This window comes from Chlamydotis macqueenii, chromosome 15 (genome assembly GCF_036417535.1).
Source record: "Chlamydotis macqueenii isolate bChlMac1 chromosome 15, bChlMac1.mat, whole genome shotgun sequence".
Lineage (NCBI taxonomy): Eukaryota > Metazoa > Chordata > Aves > Otidiformes > Otididae > Chlamydotis > Chlamydotis macqueenii.
The window spans coordinates 10,881,540-10,900,683 of record NC_141570.1 but is presented as its reverse complement, the minus strand read 5'-3'; the positions used below and the strand labels follow the sequence as shown (position 1 = coordinate 10,900,683).

The following is a 19,144-nucleotide window of genomic DNA, read 5'->3' as shown; positions in this document are numbered from 1 at the left end:
TTCCCAATTTTTTTTTTTTAATGAAAATATGACACAAGCCAGAATCATGCATCTTGATAAAGTGTATGGTATCTACTGCTACTTGCCATTGTTTTGATTGGAAACTTTACCATTAGAAATGACTTTTAGGATGTCACTGGATGAATTCAGGACTGAAATCTGCTGCACCTCTGATCAGGATGTTCCAGGAGATACTTTCTGTGCACCAACAGAATGCCAAAAGTGCCTTCCCTGCTAGCACCTCAGTCAGTCTGAAGTTTTGGATGAGAAACCTATAAAACAGCTTTCTGGCAATTCTTCCTCCTGTTGCTGAAAGGATGAGATGGAAACAGATGAGACCAAACGGCTCCTTTCTCTATCACAGCTTCAAGCCTTATATACAGGAATATGCACAAGGGGTATTAGGATTCTCTGTGAGTGTGAAATAGTCTCCCAAGGGAAACAGGTATATCATACAGCTTGGGAGATTGTACAGCTTGAAAAAAAAAGTAGAAAACATGATATGGAATAGTATACTAGGAGATAAGATGCTTTTTATTTGCATCTCTGCTTCAGGGGTTGAATTGGCAGCAAATTCAAAAACCTTTACTAGGCAACAGAAAAGATCAAGAAATATAGTGTATGCATGGCAGGGCTTTGGCAGGAGGGAGCGTGTGTCCTAAGTGGATAATAGAAGAAGCTCTTGGGATTAATTTAGAGCATGCACTTTCCGAATGCTTTTTTTCTAAAGATCCCATGCTATGTCAGTTTTTTCAGAGTCTTTATGGACAATGGTTTTTTGACCTCTAGTTAAAATGCCTTTGAATAGAGTTCTCCAAGAGAAGCCTCTACACTGTGTTATTTTTCTGGCATTCATTATTGTGTAACATATGGATATGTCCCTCTGCGGAGGTTGTGTTGTCTGTCTCAGCTGCTATTCCACATTGATAAAAATACTGGTTCTCTTCTCACTTGTATATATTAACAGCTTGAGTGTAAGCGAACGTATATGCCACAGGTTCTGGAGACTTATGATCTCCAAGAGGGAAAAAATACCTCTGTTTATTATAGTATCTCTCATGTGGTTCCCTTGAGCATCTGACAAAGGGGAAATTAGCAGATGGTGTAAAACTTCTGTAGTTATTAACAGGCAGCACTGTCAGTTCTATATGTTTTGTCTTTACTGCAGCCTTCATCAGCTCTTAAGTTTTGTAACCTTTCTCTTGATCTAGTGGACATTTTTGATAATCTGTCTTTTCCTCAGTTTTCTGTTTGTTGACAGGAGTATGGCGATTCTGATATTAACAAACCCTAAATCTACCAGCCAAACCAAAATAACCAACCAAACCCCCAAAGCAGAGGAGAGAGGAAAAAAAATAACGTTATGTCTTTATAGAGTAATGCTCTCTGTGTGCTTCAACATATTAATGCAAGCTTGCTTCTGTTAATCTTAGTAATATACTCTTTGGCTAGCATTCTGTAGTGCTGACAGTGGTAACGGGAGGTGTTGCACACCATGCTGTCTTGCCTGTGTTTGTCTCTATTTTTTTTTTTCCTCTTGTTTTGTTATCTATATATATATGTATATAAAGTGCAATACATGTTCCTCCCATTTTGAGAAAAGACAATAGAAAAGAGTTTTCAAGGCTCCTGAATTACTGTACTATTTTACAAATAATAGCTATGCAGTTTTGTATCTCATTTTTCTGACATTGTGGCCCATCCTACAAGGTCACAGTTGAAGAGTAAACAAATATAATAGAACACACTGGAAAGTCATTATTGGAAAGTCAACTTCATCTTTCCCTGAAGTTGATTAAATGCAGTGGCTGCACTTCAACCTGTGTCGTACTTTTGTATGAGCAAGTATTATTACACAGTGGTTGTGGCTGTAAATGGGAATGGGGTTCAAGCTGGTAAAAGAATCGATATTATCTCTTAAGTGTAGTGTCCCTTCTCTTCCACCTGTTCACTCACACTCCACATAGACACAATCTTCTTGGAAATATATGTGTATTCTCTACCTGTTATGAAAAGAAATGTGTTTAAAATGGCAGAACAGATTTTGTAGTGTATATAGGAGCTTTTCAAAAAGTTAATTTTTCTATTGTTAACCTGTCAAGGCAGTGCAACCCCAAAGATAACCGAACTGTGATTATCGGTAAATTTGGGGGTGATAAAAAAGGCATTTCTTACTGGATACTCATCTAACACTGCTGTCTTTGGAGAATGATATCTCATCTAATAATATCATAAATCAATAATAAAATAAATTGTACACAGTGAAGTAACAGTATGAGGATTACCAGTATTTAGTGTGTTTCTTATTTTGAGTAGACACATGAAAATATCTTAATAGGCAAGCAGCCAAATATTAAATAAAAGTTGAAGAAGCTAGAGTGTCTAAGGCAGGAGTTACTAAGAAGTTAGGCAGCAAATCACAAGGGAATTGGAACTGAGGCTCAAAATCTGATATATTTGATGCTGTTTGTGGAAAGTGGTAAGTTTTATACCTGCACTTTGAGTTTACGCAGACATCAGTATCCTAATGTTTGTAGTAGCTGTCTTTCCTGAGAACTTTGTGCACATTGAAGCCAAACAACAGCCTGAGACTGGTGTCTTCCCTAGTCATTATGAGTTGTGTCAAAGTTACAAGAGAACCAGGTAGATGAGATCCTGGCAAGATAATTACATTTTGCTACAAGGCAATTTTACATCTGTTATTTTGTTGAACTGCAGTCTCAGCAGTGACTGAGTCCAGGAGATCTGTGCAATCCTGTTTTGTATTTGCTGCATTTCCTTTCCCATACTATTTTGTTGGTGTCAGATTGGAAAAAAAAAAGTCACTTATAGTGAAGCCTAAAATATTTTGCATATCAAAGAGTCAATGTGTGTTGTCTGTGGGTTTTGGTCTTCTGCACACTGACAAGCCTACCACTAACTCAGCAGTACAGGATGAGGGCCTTTGCTATTAGAGTTATGCTGTACAATGCTGTATCTCTTGCTGTGTTCAACAGGGCGCCTTTGTTATGAGCACTCTTAGCCTTGTGCTTTTTAGATGCATCTCTTAGGAAAAAAAACCCAAACTCCTAAATCACTGTTAGCAAAAACCAGAACAGTTTGCTCTGCACGGGCAGACTTATGCATAGTCTTGTGCATAATAGCACACACAAGCTGTCTCTGGCTTAATGGATCCTGTCAAGTTGCTCTCTGTCATTCTCAGTATTACCATTCCCCAAGCAGTAATGGTAAAATACGTTACAACCTTAAAGGACACTTTTCATCCCTAAAGTTTCGACTGTCTCTTCTTTAGAACGTCACATTCTTTAGTATTTCATTTTCAAAAGCACTAAAGTAAATGGGGGATATAGAGCCCATCTTCAAAAGTGATATAAGGCCCCTAAAATGTACTGAGGCAGTTAGGTGGGTTTTCCAAATCAGTGTTACCCTTTGATGGTGTTTCAAACACAAATGGTTTAGGGAGTTGGGTATCAAAGGTCAAGCGACTGACGTGGAAATTCTTGTGAAATGTGTGTGTTCATACACATGTGTACACAGAGACAGAAGGTTTTTTTCTGGGGCTGCTACATCGGTACGGAAGCTGAGAGCCCAGATGAGGTGCTGGGAGTGAGGGGATGCTCAGGAGAACTGCAGGAGTTCATTGGATAATGTAAGTTTTGAAAATACCACACAGTTCTCCTGACCACTTCAAATGCATAGTTGAAAGTAGCCACCAAACTATGGCAATGCTGGTACTGATGCCACAGTAGCCCAGTCTATCTTTGTGCTTTTCAGTTGTGTGATTTTTTTTTTTTTGATTCCTAGTTTGTGAGGGAGTCAATGGGATGTCTCTGTGCTCAGTAGTTGGTGCTGTCCCCTGCAGAGCATGTATGAAAAAATCCCTATTGAAGTATAACACTGCCTCAAAAAGAGAGAGAAATATTGGCATCCATGAGCTCTTTTATAACCCCTGTAAGAGCACAGCAAAATGTAGTTTCTCTTCACCTCTGGCAGGGAAAAAGAGCCCAATTATGATATATTTACAATGTTTCTGTTTCTTAAAGAAATAGTAAGTAGTAGGTAAAGTGCTCTTTCCCTTGGGGACCAATTACATCAGGGAATTATATACACTAACATTGGCAAAAGTCTCTCGAATAATAACTGCTGTGATCAAAATGTTAGTGTAAGCCCAAATACCAGAGAGTTGAAAATGAGGCCGACAGCTGCATGCCATAAAAAGAACGTGCTTCTGCTCAGGGAGTGTTAGTGACTCCACTGACACACCTGCTAGGTAGGACTTCTTTCCTTGACAAAATAACCGTGTCAATGACCACTGAAAAGGCTTGTGATTATTCCCATTTTTCAGTTCTAGTTTGTAGCTGAACCTCAGATTGAGGAGCAGCACTGCCTGACATTCTCCCTTGATTTGAAATCATCACAGTTGATAGCCTATTGTACACCCGGCCTTATTTGTTGTGAGGGATGCACACAGCGCTTGGTGTGCAGGTGTCAGAAGATGAACTCTGCCAGTGCTACATCAACCCCTGTTAACAAGCAGCGATGCCTCTTACAGTTTAAACACAGACGAAGTTGCTAAGTGAAGGAAGCTAGCATTAACTTAAACAGACAAGGTGCACCTGTGTGTATAACAGTGTGAGTGTACCGTTAAAGCCTTGGATGTAAAAATGAATTCTACCCTTATTAAAAAAGGCAGAATTATTCTGCAGAGAAGGATGGGTACAAAGAGCCTCTTTGTCATACCTGAAGGACAAGACTTGCTCTAACATTGCTTTGTGCACTTAGGTGCAAGTAGCATCTCATTCTTTTCTCAAATGTGAAACCAGAGCAGTATGATAGATTGATAGATAGATCTAGACCTCTCTCAGCCTCAGGTAAGCTTGAATCCATAGCTTCTGATTCCCAGAAAGGGACTCTAAGCTCTGTAGGTGAAAAATGAAATGAAACTGGAGAGAACAGCTTGCTCTTGCAGCAACACCATTATCTTGCCAGAAGATCAGTCCCGGGATGAGGAGGGCCTATGCAGGGAGCCCAGGCCTGTTCAGGCATTGTTGCATTGTTTGTTTGGCAGATTCTGACATAGGAAGAATCCCCAGAACTAGGGTTAGGGTTGATTTTCTTCCAGTGTCAAAAAGTGTAATTTGTTGTCACTGGTGACAAATACGTCTTACGTTTTGCTAACCTAGTAGGGCCAGCACAGCTGAATGAGGTGTGTCAGATTCTTTATGGTGCAACTTCTGCAGAAGTGTTTACTAGGTCCAATCGGATCCATTTTTCTGACAGCAGCTTTTGTGCAGATATAGGATATAACCAGTATCCTAATTTGGTCCTGATTTTCATTAATGCAGCTGGATGGGAAGGCAAGGCCTAGTTTAACTCATGTTCCAGATTGAGTTGGCTTGTATGAGGACACATGTTACTCACAGTCTGAGCAAATTTGAGTCTGAAAATCTCTAAAGGATAAAGCATGAAGAAGAATTGTTTTTGACAGCCCCTTTTCAAATTAGACCTGTATGTTGGTGTTTACATTGAAAGTTTTCCCCTGGAGTTTTAGCTGTAATAGCATTTCTGGCTCTTTTTTTTTTTCCCATCTGTAGGCTGAGATTAATGTGTTATTGTGTCACATTTTTCAAATGAATTGATTTAGTAGTTTAGCATAAAACATTAAAGTTTATCTCCCCTCATTAGTCACACTCATGTGCCGTTGCCTTCCTAAATGTGATCCTACACCATGTATACCAGGAGAGCAAGCTGGGCTGATTGTGCAGTTTGCTAGAGCAGAGCACGAGTGCTACAAGAGGTGCCCTCTGTGAATAATAACCCAGGCTGCCAATGACAAATTCACGTTGCACAATCTCTTTCTTCATCTCATGTAACCCCTTGATGTTAAGCCTGTTGTTGAGAAAACACTACTTATGTCTTGGGCAAACACCTAGAGATAAGCTTGATTTTGAATCCTAAGCTGTCAGGTTAGACTTCTGCACTCTTCTATGGGCAACTTAGTGGGAACTGCAGAATATGGTATGAAGGATCACCTTGTATCTCCTCTTCAGGTGGGCAGCAGCTGGACAGTGGTCAGAACCTAACGGGAACATAATGGAACTGTAATGCACATCTTGTAAACCAGGACAGTGTCATGACTCCAGGTGACTTTTGGAATAATGCCATTATATGCTGTATGTGCCAAACTGCTGGTAAATTGATAATTTTATCTACGATTAATTAGAAAACCTCAGATTTTGTTCTCCCAAACTAATCTCTTTTCTAGAGGACTAGTTACCAGGAATTTTCTGAGTTTTACCCCTTTAGGACTTTGTTATTGAACTAATATAGGGAGGGTTTTTATCTATTTTTTTCAAAAATTGGGATTTGCGATGTATCCTGGAAGCTATTTCTTACATAACATGTAATGGTATTTTAGAAGCAATTCAAAGAGCAAGTTGCTGTATAACTTGAAATGAACAGGACTGACTTTCATTCAATCCTATTTGACTAAAACCAGCTTTCAAACCGAAGCTAGTGTGGTATCTCTACTACTACATATGTACTATATTAATGCTGAAATACATGACAAAGTTTAGATAAAGTCATATATAATCAATAGACACAATAATTTTACTTTCCCCTTCATAAAATATCAATGCTCACTTTTTAGTCATGTGGTACTCCTATTTTTCTATCCTAGTTTCACATTGTCAGCTCTAGGTGATATATGAGATGATATAATCTAATATAATAATGTTTCCTGTTATAACTGGTTTTGGCAAAATAAAATTATCCAAGCCGAATAGAAATATGATATAATTATAGTAAAGACTATATTTATCACTTGAAGTCCTTCATGTATTCAAGTCTAGAGACCAGGATTAAATAAAATGCGTAGGATTGTGTGCAAAAGGGAATTGTGGACTAGGGTTATTTATTTAGTACTCAAAATTCAACAACTATTCTATAAGAATAGAGCAAAGCATGAATCTTTTCCTAGATCTATTAAAATATGAAGTCTGAGTCCTGGAGACACTTTGTAGGTAGTATGGAATATCATGAGACCTCATCCTCTATTTATATAAGTCACCACATCTTCAGTTTGTGTAAGCGCGTAAGATCATGCTCAAAAGATTTAGTAATAAGAAGAGGATAAAGGAGGCTAAAACAGATAACCTTTAGAGTTTTACACTCCTTAGCTCTGTATATGGACCATCTTTATTTCTTGGCACACACTTTTTTGTTTGTAGTGCAGTGCATCTGTGTTAATATCAAAGAACTTTAGGTAAGAAATGCTTATAGTGACAAAAGATTCAGGCTAACATAAGAGAAAAAAAAACATGCAGAGACACAAAATCAGATGCAGGGTTTTGTTGGAGGGTTTGTTTTTTTTTATGTTATCTGGAAGAATGAAAGCCTACGCAGAGGCTCTTCCACTAGTGAAGCAGTTGTCCTTTTTGTCATCCGTGATTCCAGTCGGGAATTGGCTGATGGAAACAGCGTGTGAATTAGGTGGGTTTGTGGAGTGGTAACAGTAAGTTGTGTCTACCGCAGTTTAGACTTGTATTCCACTGGGCTCCCCAGGCTTCCCTGTGGGTCACAGGGCTGCCCAGCATTTTTCTGGCACTGTGGCCACTCTCCATATGTTTCTCCTGAGCCCCCTGGCAGAATGGGGTTGTTTCTGTAGCTCTGCCTGAGGCAGGGAAATGCTCCTGTAACCAGAAGTGGGGCTTTTACGAACTGATAGCACTGATAAAGGCATATAATGAAAATGAGACTTTTTACTGCTGTTCAAAATGGCTAACTCTAGTCACTTCTGAATTGGTATTTTCCATCTGATGATGTGTCATGGCTTCCTAGGAATCATAAATTGTCTAAAGAATTTGCACCATGTCATACACTAATTTGATTCTGAAGCAAGGTATCCTGATTCTTCCTTTCTTCTTTTGAATTTCATTTGATGTCATTGCAGCAAAGTAAAGAGAAGAAGCTACCCAAACACACTCATTTTCTGAGGTTCTGTCCATTGTCAGGTCATGAGCCATTAGCAGTACTAAAAGCCTGTAAAGGACTTTCTATTCCCGTAGACTTGGTACACAGGTGTTGTGTACAGGTTTTTCTGTAATGAACAAACACAAATTTTGAAGCAATATACAACAGTGTTTCATCTGTTCTTATTGGGTAGTTCCAGTCCTGGGATGTGGCTGAAGCTTATTGCAAAACTCCTACGCATGCATGAGGACCAGGATCTGGCTCTGTACATGCTTACCTTTTTTTTTTTTTTTTTCTTTTTTTTTTTTTCTTTCCTCAAAACTGTAATTAGCTGATCAAGTAAGACAAGCTGTGTGTGGTGCTTGGAGGCTTAGAGGGCACATGGAGCTTTGCAAGGCCTGCATGCCTTGTGTTCATTATGTTACGTTGCACGTAACAGGCATTGTGCGTATGTAACGCATACAACATCCAGCTGCTTTCCAAAGAACCTCTTGGTCACAAGGCTACCAATGGCAGAGTCAAATCATCATTTGTGTTGAGATGAGTCCCACTGGCTGCAGTGGGAAGGCTCCAGAAGCTCAGTTAATACTCAGAAATAGGCCCAATTATACAAGTTTAGGAATGAGCCAGCAAGTTGGATTCACATAGAATCAGTTTTATTGCCAGGTAAGAAATTCATATTAATATAGTGAATACATATGTTTACAAATAAACATTCTTAAAAAACAAACAAACATTTTATTGTAGGAAGTATTATTGGTATCATAAACTCTGTAGTTAACAAGAATTAACACAGGTTTACTTACGGAACATACAGTTACTAAAATATTTCCACATAAAATATGCTCAAGTTACACGAAACCTGTGTGAATTAGAGTGCAGCTGTAATGTGTATCTAAAGCATATGGATTAACAGCAACATTCCATAAAGGGTCAAATAAAGTCAGCCAGTTGTGAAGGCAATAAAGATTAAAGGAATGAAAGTAAGATACTGGAGAATCTGGGTTGTGTGCAAATTATTTGTCCCGTGGGCTTTGTCCACTTCTGATAAAACATATGATCATACGATTTAGCAGCACACTTATGGAGAGAAGCCAGTGCTCTCAGGATGCAAATCAATCTCGATATAGCTAAAAAAATGGTCTCTCCATTTAACAACATTTCAAATTCTTAGCCCTTGCATCCTTGACTAAGAAGCAGCACTGCCAGTCAGTGGAATACAGTAAGAAACACCACTTGCAATTCTTCTTACAACATAACAGTTCCCACTCCTCCCTGCGTACTCTTCCGAAACTAATCTCCAGAAGAATTGACAGCTGTTGAGAACACAACTGTAGTAAGATAGTTAGGATTTAGCTAAATGACTTGTTTTGGGGGAAGGGTAGGAATTCAAGTGAAAGACTGACTGTGTGGCCTGCCTTCAGGCTGTTGCAGCACCGCCATCGCATCCTAACGGAACTGTTTATCTCTTTGTGGTTGTGCCGAAGCCTTTACAGGCCCAGGACTGCGGGTCTGTTACCAGTGCCCAATTCAAGAGTGGTTTTACTCATACGAACAAGGCATGCTGCTCATCAGAAACACAGTCAAGACCACGAGTCCAGTTGTTATTTAATTTAAACCCAGATCTCTCTAACATTTGAGGCTAGTCCATTAGCCTCGTCCACCAAGGGGGAACGCCACTATAGAAAGCCAAACGATAGAGACAGTATACCATATAACATTTAGTTGAACTACAAAGAATTACCATGGCTAAAAGCAAATACAAAATGAGAGACTAAAGGGAAAAAGTTTAAATTGGGAAAATGGAGAGGCTAACTAAGTAGTCTTGACTGTGCAACCACTGCATGGAGATGTAGTCCAGTTTCCCTTTGGGACAAACAGAGGAGGTTGAGCAGGGCGGAACCCTTGTCATCCTTAGCAAAACATGAGGAAATAGCTTAAAGGAACAGAGGGGTCACTTTGAGAAACAAGACTGTCATTGAACAATAGTAATACAGTAAAGGCACCACCCACGCTTGATTTCAGTCTGAAGCAGTTGAAGATAGGCAAAAACATTTAGGTGAAGAAAACATCCCGACAGCCTGCAAAGTGAGAATTGTTACCATCTGCCTGAAAACAGGAGGACTGAGAGGGAATATTCTGATGCCCTTTTTCCCCCAGCAGCTTTCTGTGTCGTATGATATGTCTCTTCTTATTTTGGAGGTTTCCAAAAATTTCAAATCAAACAAAGTAAACGGAAATAAAATCTTCTGCTGTTTGTTATCATCCTGCAGAAGTCTCTACCAGCCAGAAATGTCCCGTATACTCTTACTCGTAACAGTCTTCATAAATTCCTTGTGAAAGTCTGTCCCTTATTGTATATATATTTTTTTGCGCTTTCTATGGGATGGTGTGAAAGTACAATAATAAATGTTACGGGTTGTACCAAGATGTTTGCTCTTGGCTTTTCACAGGTCTAGTGATTATTAATAGGTTTTGTACAAAATTCCTTTCTGAAATAATATATTACAATATATTGTTTTCTCTTTCTTCCTCTGTCTCAAGGCAGGAACATAGTGTAAATGTTTAAGCAGACATAAAGTTTTTCTAGATTGTGCTACTTCTCATCATGGATTTTAGTTTCAAGTAAAAAAATTTAGTCACAAGGATGTGTTCCATTGTGAAATACAAATGGAGTTTACAATTCAACCTTCAGTGTGTATTGCTGAATGGTGTTAACCCACTCGTCGGCCTACCGTTGGCTGGATACCAAGAGTGTCCGGTGGAAGTTCCTTCCTTCCTTCTGTTTCCTTTTCTTAAAATTTATTTTATATATTTAGATTTATTTTTTTGCCTTTCAGTTCAGTGTTTGTGTTGTGTGTGTATTTGCATGTGGTTTTTAAAGTATTTCATTTAAAAAAAAAAAAAAAGAAAACAAACTCAAACAGTTACTTCTGTCTTGCTGTTAGTTATGAAATATGGCTGTGGGCCCAAATAGTGCTGGCTCCGGGTTGTCAGTGGGTCGCTTAACGTTGGGTCTCCCATGCCGTGCTTCCCCTTGTTGGTGTATGCTTGCCGTCTAAGAGACTGGTCGTTGGGATCCCAGGTCTTGTAGTGGGAATTGTAACCTAATGGGTGTGTGTGTATCTTTGCCATTTTGGATTTCTGCCCGTTCTGTTTGGTTAGGCCACTGTCGATGGTGTAAGCTCTCTCTTCATCTAGGCGCACTGGATGGAGTGGCAGGCTCCCCTTGGCAGCCAGTTCTGCAAGATGTCGGCGTTTGGTGTAGAAGTCATCGTTGACTTTGTCAGCTATTTGGATTTAAAAGGGGGAGGGGACAAAACAATCAGTTGGATACAAGAAAAATGTTAGTTTACAGTAGGTCATGCACAGTTACACCGGTTGACCAGGTAGAATTACAGACACACCAGCAGGAGACATCTATGCCACCTTCTGTCTTTTTTTTTCTCTCTGAAGTGTATTTTTGCATGCCATTATGCTAGGCTTTTCATATATGCAGACTAAAAACGTCTTGCCCTTCAACAGAACGCTGTTCCAGCCACAAATTACTCGGCTTGTGCTGATATTTACATTATGGGGACAGGGGCAGCACTGTTCATCTCACATAGCATAGGAACACTAAACAGGAAGTGTTCGGAAGGATACAGACTTTCTTGGAAATATAGGGGCATCTTGGGATGCCCTGCTGTATGAGAGCACATCCCCTTAAATGCCAAGTGTCATGTGGATGTTTAACCAAGCCAGTTGAAGGTGCAATGGTGTATGAGGTGGACCCATTTCTGCTGAATAATGCCTTAGGGCAAAATGAAGAATGGCATCTGTTCTTCTACGTGATTGGAAGTTCACTAATGCTTTATGGGGCTGAAAATACTTGGGTTGCTGAAGGTTAGGTATTTACCCTGTGATTTTACAGACAATGAGAATCCTGAATTCTAGGTTCTGACAATCATTTTCTGGGGCCAGTGCCACTAAGAAATACAGCAAGAGTCCTGCCAACAAATACTGCATTGTAGTTCTCAGATTAGGATTTTGCCCTCTGCGGTTTCCTGGACAACTGTCTTCCAGTGCATGCTTTTGCTCAAGTTTGTTTGTTATTACTGCTGGCATTTATCTGGCCTTGTTTAGAAGAATGAACCATGCTCAGGAAGCTAAGGCATTGTGCAGCAGTCCAGCAACTCGTTTAAATTTTGAGACTCAGTATCAGGGGTTTAAGGGAAGCTTAACTGAATGTAATTTCTTAAGATCTTACCTTTTACATAAAGAGGGTTTATTCACCTCCTTCAAAAATCTAGATTTTTATTTATGATAGTGCCAAATATGTAGATAACTAACACAGTGGTGTGTTAATCAGCAGTGGTGCGTTTTGAATATGTGATTCTGCCAACCTGGATTTGACTTTTCCTGTACCCTGACTAGATCCATCCATTTTCCTCAAAGCTATGCCATGTAAGGCTTCTCTGCAGAAGTCTTGTGCATGTAGCTGTCTGTACAGCTCAGCTCCTCTTGCCTTCATGATGAGTATATTTTTAATTCCCTGCACTGTTTTTCTTTATTTTCCCTCTTTTTCTGTCTCCTCAGTATTGCTAGAAGGCTTTTGTTGCATTCTGAATTTTTCCTTCTCTCTAGTTCTGAACTGGATTTTATGCAAGGCGGTGAAATTCCCATGAGCGCCGCATTAATCTTCAAGATTAGGCTTCAGTTCTACATCCCCCTTATCCTGGCCCCTCAATGCGGCGGAATATTACCAAAAGTAGTTACTGTTTATCATCTTGTGACGTGTTTTGTATAATGACTGTGTGACTGGACTTTGCTCTTAAATCCTTAATTTTGTCGTTAAAGGGGTGTTTCCTTTTGATGAACTGAAATTGCTCGTCTTTGCTGTAAAATTAGTCTTTGCGTGTTTTACCCGTCTCCATCTCTTTTTTTAATCGATGAGTGAATGCTTTTCTACAGCATACAAGTGTCTTCCGTTTTAAACAAATCACGGAATGTAGATAATAGCCTGTTCTAATTTCAGTACAGGATGTGCAGTTGCAATTGTTGATAGACCTATAATGTGTTACCAAGAGAATCTGCCAAGTTCTGCTTTGATTTTGGAGTTGTTTCATTTAGAGGTCTTTAATCTGAATAATCAAGTTGTACCTATTTATCCTTGGAAGAGCTTTTCCAATTCTAAATGTATTTGCTAATATTCACTGAATGCCACAAACCAGTATTATATACAAGTTGAATAAAACTAGGAGGGAAACGCAGTCTGTATGGCTAATTCCTCATTAATCTGTTGTCAATAATTGAGAAAAACAGTTGCAGGAAAGGCATTGTGAATATCCACACAAGTATGTATTTGTATAAATTTTTACATCAAAGGCACTGCGTGTCAGCTAATTAGGGGATCAGGCTTCTGTACCTCATGACTTAGACCTTGTCTATATATGAAAAGTCACACTAGCTTATGTAAATTCAGTGTAGTTAATTAGGTCCAGCTCCTAATATAGATATATTTGTCTGCCTATTTCACATTTAAATTGGTTTAATTTGCATAGAAAAATTAAAAACTAAGCTAATCTCATGTAAGAATAGAGTAAAATTGTAAGTTTGTACTTTTGATTTGATCTTAGTTAAGCTGCAGCAATTTGTCTCACATAACCAAGATCTCTGATGATCAATTACAAGGTAAATAATGACTTCTGTTTAGAAGAATAACAGTGGTGATGTAGTTCTGTAAATAATGACTAAATATTGCAGACACATCTGTGAGATGGATTTTGCTTTTGTTTATGTCATGTTATATGTAAAATTTGCAACTCTTTATTTGTTTCTTATGGAAGATCATACAGAAAGTGTAATTATTAATTCTGTAAATATGATTACATTAAAGTTGCTTTAAGTAATTTAGTTCATCGTCCCTTTTTAGGGACTTCTCAGCTGTTGTCTGGAAACTGGGCTTGAAGAGAACAAACCAGGCTTTGGTCTGTAAATCCTCATCAGCAAAGTCAAGCAGAAAGCTGGCAAACGTAGGACGAATGGCTGATTGCATGCGTTCTGTGTGGCAGCGACAGTGTGGGAGAGCTGCTGTTTGTATTTGTCCTGATCAAATAATGATTTGCAGGGTTTTGTCTGAGAATTTCTTATGTATGCCTAGGAGTAAAATGCTAACAGTGAAAGCCAGCCTCTTTATCTAATGTTTTAACCTCTTTAATAGTCTCCTTTCCGCACGTGCGTGGAGGCTTACCCATAGGCACATGTACCACAACTGAGTCGGGGAAAATACCATTGTGGCAAATTTATACCAAAAAAAGCAATGATAGAACGAAGTTGGTCAAAAGGGCTTTTGTTAAGCCTTGAAGCAGTCCTTGTTCTTGCGTACTGACTAGATTATAGGTTTTATAACACCAGTGTGCTATGCCTCAGTGTGACTGACCTGATGCTAGTGTAGTGCAGAAAACAGGTTTTGTTACTTCTAATTTTCAAAGCAGAAAAGATTCAGAAGAGTAATATTGAGCATGGGTTTGTAACATATTTTATCAGGAAAAACATATTTACAGTATCCTGATGCCAAGTGCTTTAAAAATCAACTGTGAATCTCAGGAAGTTAATTTTTCTTCTTCACCAACCCCTATAAATATTTTGTGGACTTTAAACATGCAGAGAGACATTTTGGAGTTACAGGGTGGATTTATTATGTGACCTTGGGTACATGACTCAACTTTCGTCTGCCTTAGTTTCACCAGCTGTAAAATGAGCTGTTAACACATTGGAGGAGGTAGTTAAGTGTTATGAAGATTAATTGCTATTTGTAGAGTATACTGAGTTTTCAGATGAAAGGTGCTATAGAAGTGCCTTTTGCATTGGTTTCTGTATATAAATCAGTAAAATAGGATTTAAAGATATCACCGTCATGTTTGCAAAAGGAGTAAAGAATTAGAATTGCAAAATTGCCAAATGAACAATAGTAAAAGAAGGGCTTTAATTCTGGGTGTTATTCTTTGTGTTCCCTCTTTCCAGTTTTGGCAACTAATTATACAAATGTTCTCAGTTTCAATATTTTTCTAAGGCTTTTACTCATTTAAGGTAACGCACCCACAAATTTAGTTACTGTTGTAGCTGTTTGCCTGGAAAAAATGTTGAAATAGGAATTTTTTCCAACCTAAAGCGTGTGCCCGGAAGGGGGTAGAACTTGGGCTTTTGTTCCTGCTGTGCATGAAATGAATAACTGAAAAAATATAGAAACAGTATTAAGGATCAAAAGCAGGACTCCTCCCTCCCAGCTAAGTGTCTTAACTATTAAGCTAAAGAGATAATTTCTCTTCCTTTGTATTTCTAGACTAATAAATCTTGACTTTTCTTCTGCTCCACAGCACAAGTTCATGAGGATGTGAATGTGGGTGGGGACCATCCTAGCAGAAGCTGGGATGCACCTGACTGAGTAGGGAATGTAGATTTAAATCCCACTCAGAGCAGTTGCACAGCCATGAACCTACCATCTAAAAGGTGGATCACTCCACTCCTCACTCTTATCTGAATCCAACACTGCCATCAAGAAAGTGACCACAACTGTCTGTTCTGTTTTCAGTGTCAAATGTCTCAGGTGGGACCCTTGCCTTATTCCTTGAATTCTGATTTTGAAAGGAGATGGCTACCAGGTTGGTTGGGATATCAAGGTCATGGGAATGCCTAGAAACATTCCAGTGAGTTTAAGCTCATTTAGATGAGGTGGCCGGAAAGGAATGAGCTTTTGATGGTCTGTTTTTATTCATTTCACCATTCTGCCTAAACTTATCACTAACAGAGACAAGCTTTATTCTTTCACTGATTGATGATTGACCATTATGAAACTTGGAAGTTCCACAGATTTCTTCATAATCCACCGTTGTATAACAAAAGCATGTAAACCAGTGAGTTGCCTATAGACTAAATACCATGGATGTAAATATTTTTTTCTTGAACACCAGTGGCAAAAGTCCTTGAGGATGTAATAGGCCCAGGATTTCTCAGTGCACGTGAGTGTGTTATCTGTGCTGAGAGGTGACCCTAAAGCTATGTATATTCTTCTGCGCCCTAAGTAATCTCCAAGGTGGCTGTGTAACTGCTTTTGGCATAGTCATGTGAACGTGCATTAGCGTTGTGTAATGCTTTTTCTTGTAATATATTACAGTTATAAGAATATCTGTATAGAAAGCACAGCTAAGTAAGGAGGTCTTGGGTAATTCTGAAGCAGTATTTTTTTACTCTTTTCCTCATTCACAATCCTCTTATCTTTGTGGTTTCATAAAATAGTTCTGAATTCTTGGACCACTACAGCTGTGGGAGAAGTGTAGAATTCTGAAAGACAATTATGTTCTACAGCTTTTGTGAAAGTAGGCACCTAGGAGTGAGAAGAAACCTCTGAAGTGAGAGAGGAGAATCCACAAAGGAGTGAGGCCTTATAAAAGCTCTAAAGGCTTTTTTTTTTTTTTAAAAAAAAAAAAACAAACCAAAACCTACGTTTCAGTGAAAGCTTGCAGTCCCAAGCAGAAGATAAAAAAAAATATGTAGGGAACCCTGTTTCTCAGTAGACATTTCACAGAGTTGTTTGTTATCTGAACATGTTTTAAAAACTTCTTTGTGAAATGCAGAGCTTTATTCTAGCCACAAAGAGACTGTGTTTCAAATTTGGGGCTAGAGATACAGAAAGCAAGCCAATGGAAAATACTGGGGTTGGGATAGCAATGAAATGACTATAATGACATGGCAGATAACAGCTAAAATACACTAACTGCCTGTTTGTAGATGTCTTCTGTGTAACACTAAAGCTATCCCTATGTAATATTTAACAGTTTAGAACAAGGCTTTGCTTCTACAGCCATGACTCTGCTGAGATGTTAGTGCAGTTACCTGAAGCTGCGGGAACCTTCTCTAAGTAATGCAAGTGAAAATTCAGGTAAAGACAAAAGGGTAATGAGTCCTGGCTCAAAGACAACATGAGAGTTTTGCCCAAGGAAGTACTAGCATGCTGCCTTTGGTGGTGCTGTTGTTGATCCTGTCTGAAGCTGATTCATTTGCTTTTCTAAGCTGGCATCTAAGACAGGATGTTCAAAGGCTTTCAAGATATAAGCCAACTCTCTACGTGAGAGTTTTGGAAGAAGTTTATTTGAAAATCAAAAGAGGTATCATTTCCGCACTAGCACAAGTTTGTTTTGTTTTGTTTTTTTCTTGGATGAAGGGAAAAACCTAACATGGACTGAGTTCAGGTTAACTGTCCCCAGGTATGAATTGGATCCAATACATTAACTGGACAGTGTGTTCCATTCAGTAAAACCAAGTAACTAATGACCTGCCTTTTGGATGAAGTGGTTCACCATGCGTCATGAAGCATGGAAGAATTTACTTTGCGTAACATGAAGTCTGTTGGAAAACAGAATACAGCTAGATGTTGCAAATAGACACGATTCTGTCATACAATGCCTGCAGTGGGTAGGATGATATGATAGATCTCTACGTGGCCAAGAGGAAGGAATGTAGCTACTTCATGGTTGGTCACTAGCTGTTCTCATCTCATGGGCACTGGAGTGACTGTGTATAAGGTGCAGCAATTTTAAACCGTACTAAATTCTAAGAAAGGGTGAAGGCCATTTAAAATTGTTTTTGCATCCCTCCTTCTCTGTTCTTATATCGAGCTCTGAGAATGCAGAATTCAGCCTGTCGCTGCAGAGCATTTATTTCTGTCCTAAATATTTGCCTTTCTTCCTTCAAAAGTTCTAACATTAGTTTGCCTTTATTTACGACATTCTGAAAAGGATAATATTTTATGTCTTTGAATTCTTTCTCATTATTTTTATTTACTATTACTGGCAGAGGTAAAGAAAAATTCATAATGCATAGAACCACCCATAAATTACTTAAATAATAATTTTGGTATAACCTACTTTGTGTAGCTCTATGTTATTCCTCTCCTGACTCCCTTTACCACTTTATCTTTTTACGCATTTCTTATAGTCATCTGGAGAGGGACCAAGCGTGAAAAGACATATTATATCAACCTATACCCGTACAGACATTGTTTGAAAGGAGCTTGTCCACCTCCAGACATAAGATTGCATTTTGTTTTTCCAGTGAAATAAAATTCTACTTTCATGATATGAGACATGATGAAACATAAATATGTAGGCTCAAACATTTCTACACTTCTATCGATTACTTTCATGACAGTTTCTGAAAGGCTGAAGAGGCCAGAATATTTCTGGCGTTTGAAACACATTAGGAATGGTTTAGAATAGGAGTGTAATTAGACTTGGTAAGTAGAGCCTCCAGTCTCAGCAATGTTTTCTTTATCCACTACAGGCAGCAAAGGCTGCTGCTTGGCTGGGAACACTGAGATAGAATTTGATTAACTCCTTAGGCACCAGACATCATGTGTGATACCTCCTGGACAGGGTTACAGCTCCCTGGAACACAAGAGCTGCCACATGTCTTAAAACAGAAGCACCGCTCTTCTGACAATGTGCCAGAAAAGCACAGCACTGCAAAGTCTATTTTTTGGTTTGCTTTTTACAAACATTTCTTTACTTGCGTAAATTTAGGCAGGTTTCTCTTTGCACTCGTAAAACAGCTTTTCCAGTTGGGCTTTGTATATTTCACTGCATTGATTTACATAGTATTAAATTGCAATATTTGTTATTTGATTTTGCGTAGTGCTGCAGTGATACCATGATTTGGTTTTGGTCAAAATACTCCAGACACACACACATTATGCCTAATGTAGAGAGCAATGACATGCAGAGAGTAAGAAAAACAGAGCTTTTCTGATTTACCAGAATGAATAGATTCTGTCAACCTGGAAACAAATGGTGGCTGCATCGTGTCAAATTAAGATTAAAATTGTAAATGTTTTCAGGAGACGTGAAATCTGTTGCATGCAGATAGACAGAGATCACACTACTTTGTTATATCCTCAAGTGATTTAACATTCTAAATTCAAGCATCAAGATGTTAAATTGATGGTTCAATAGCATGCAATGAATGATAAACTTGAGAAGGAAATAAGATTGCCCGTTCTTTTCCTGAACCAATGGATGAAACTGTAAAAAAAAGTTTGAGAATTATGTATTCAAATCTCTGATACATCTTTGAAAGTGCAGCCAGTGGCTGTCCTGTAATTGCCCCCCCCCCCCAGGGCCTCTAAGCTCATGTC

General features: G+C 38.8%; 1 protein-coding gene across 1 annotated transcript in view; it reads right to left on the bottom strand.

The window, feature by feature from the left end:
• Nucleotides 1-8,613: 8,613 nt before the first annotated feature.
• Nucleotides 8,614-19,144, bottom strand: part of SHISA9 (shisa family member 9) — a 184,943-nt gene continuing 174,412 nt past the window's right edge. The window contains exon 4 of the mRNA XM_086759889.1: nt 8,614-11,264. Coding sequence (XP_086616015.1) covers nt 10,894-11,264 — 371 coding nt within the window. The 3' untranslated portion in view covers nt 8,614-10,893. The remainder of the gene's footprint in view (nt 11,265-19,144) is intronic.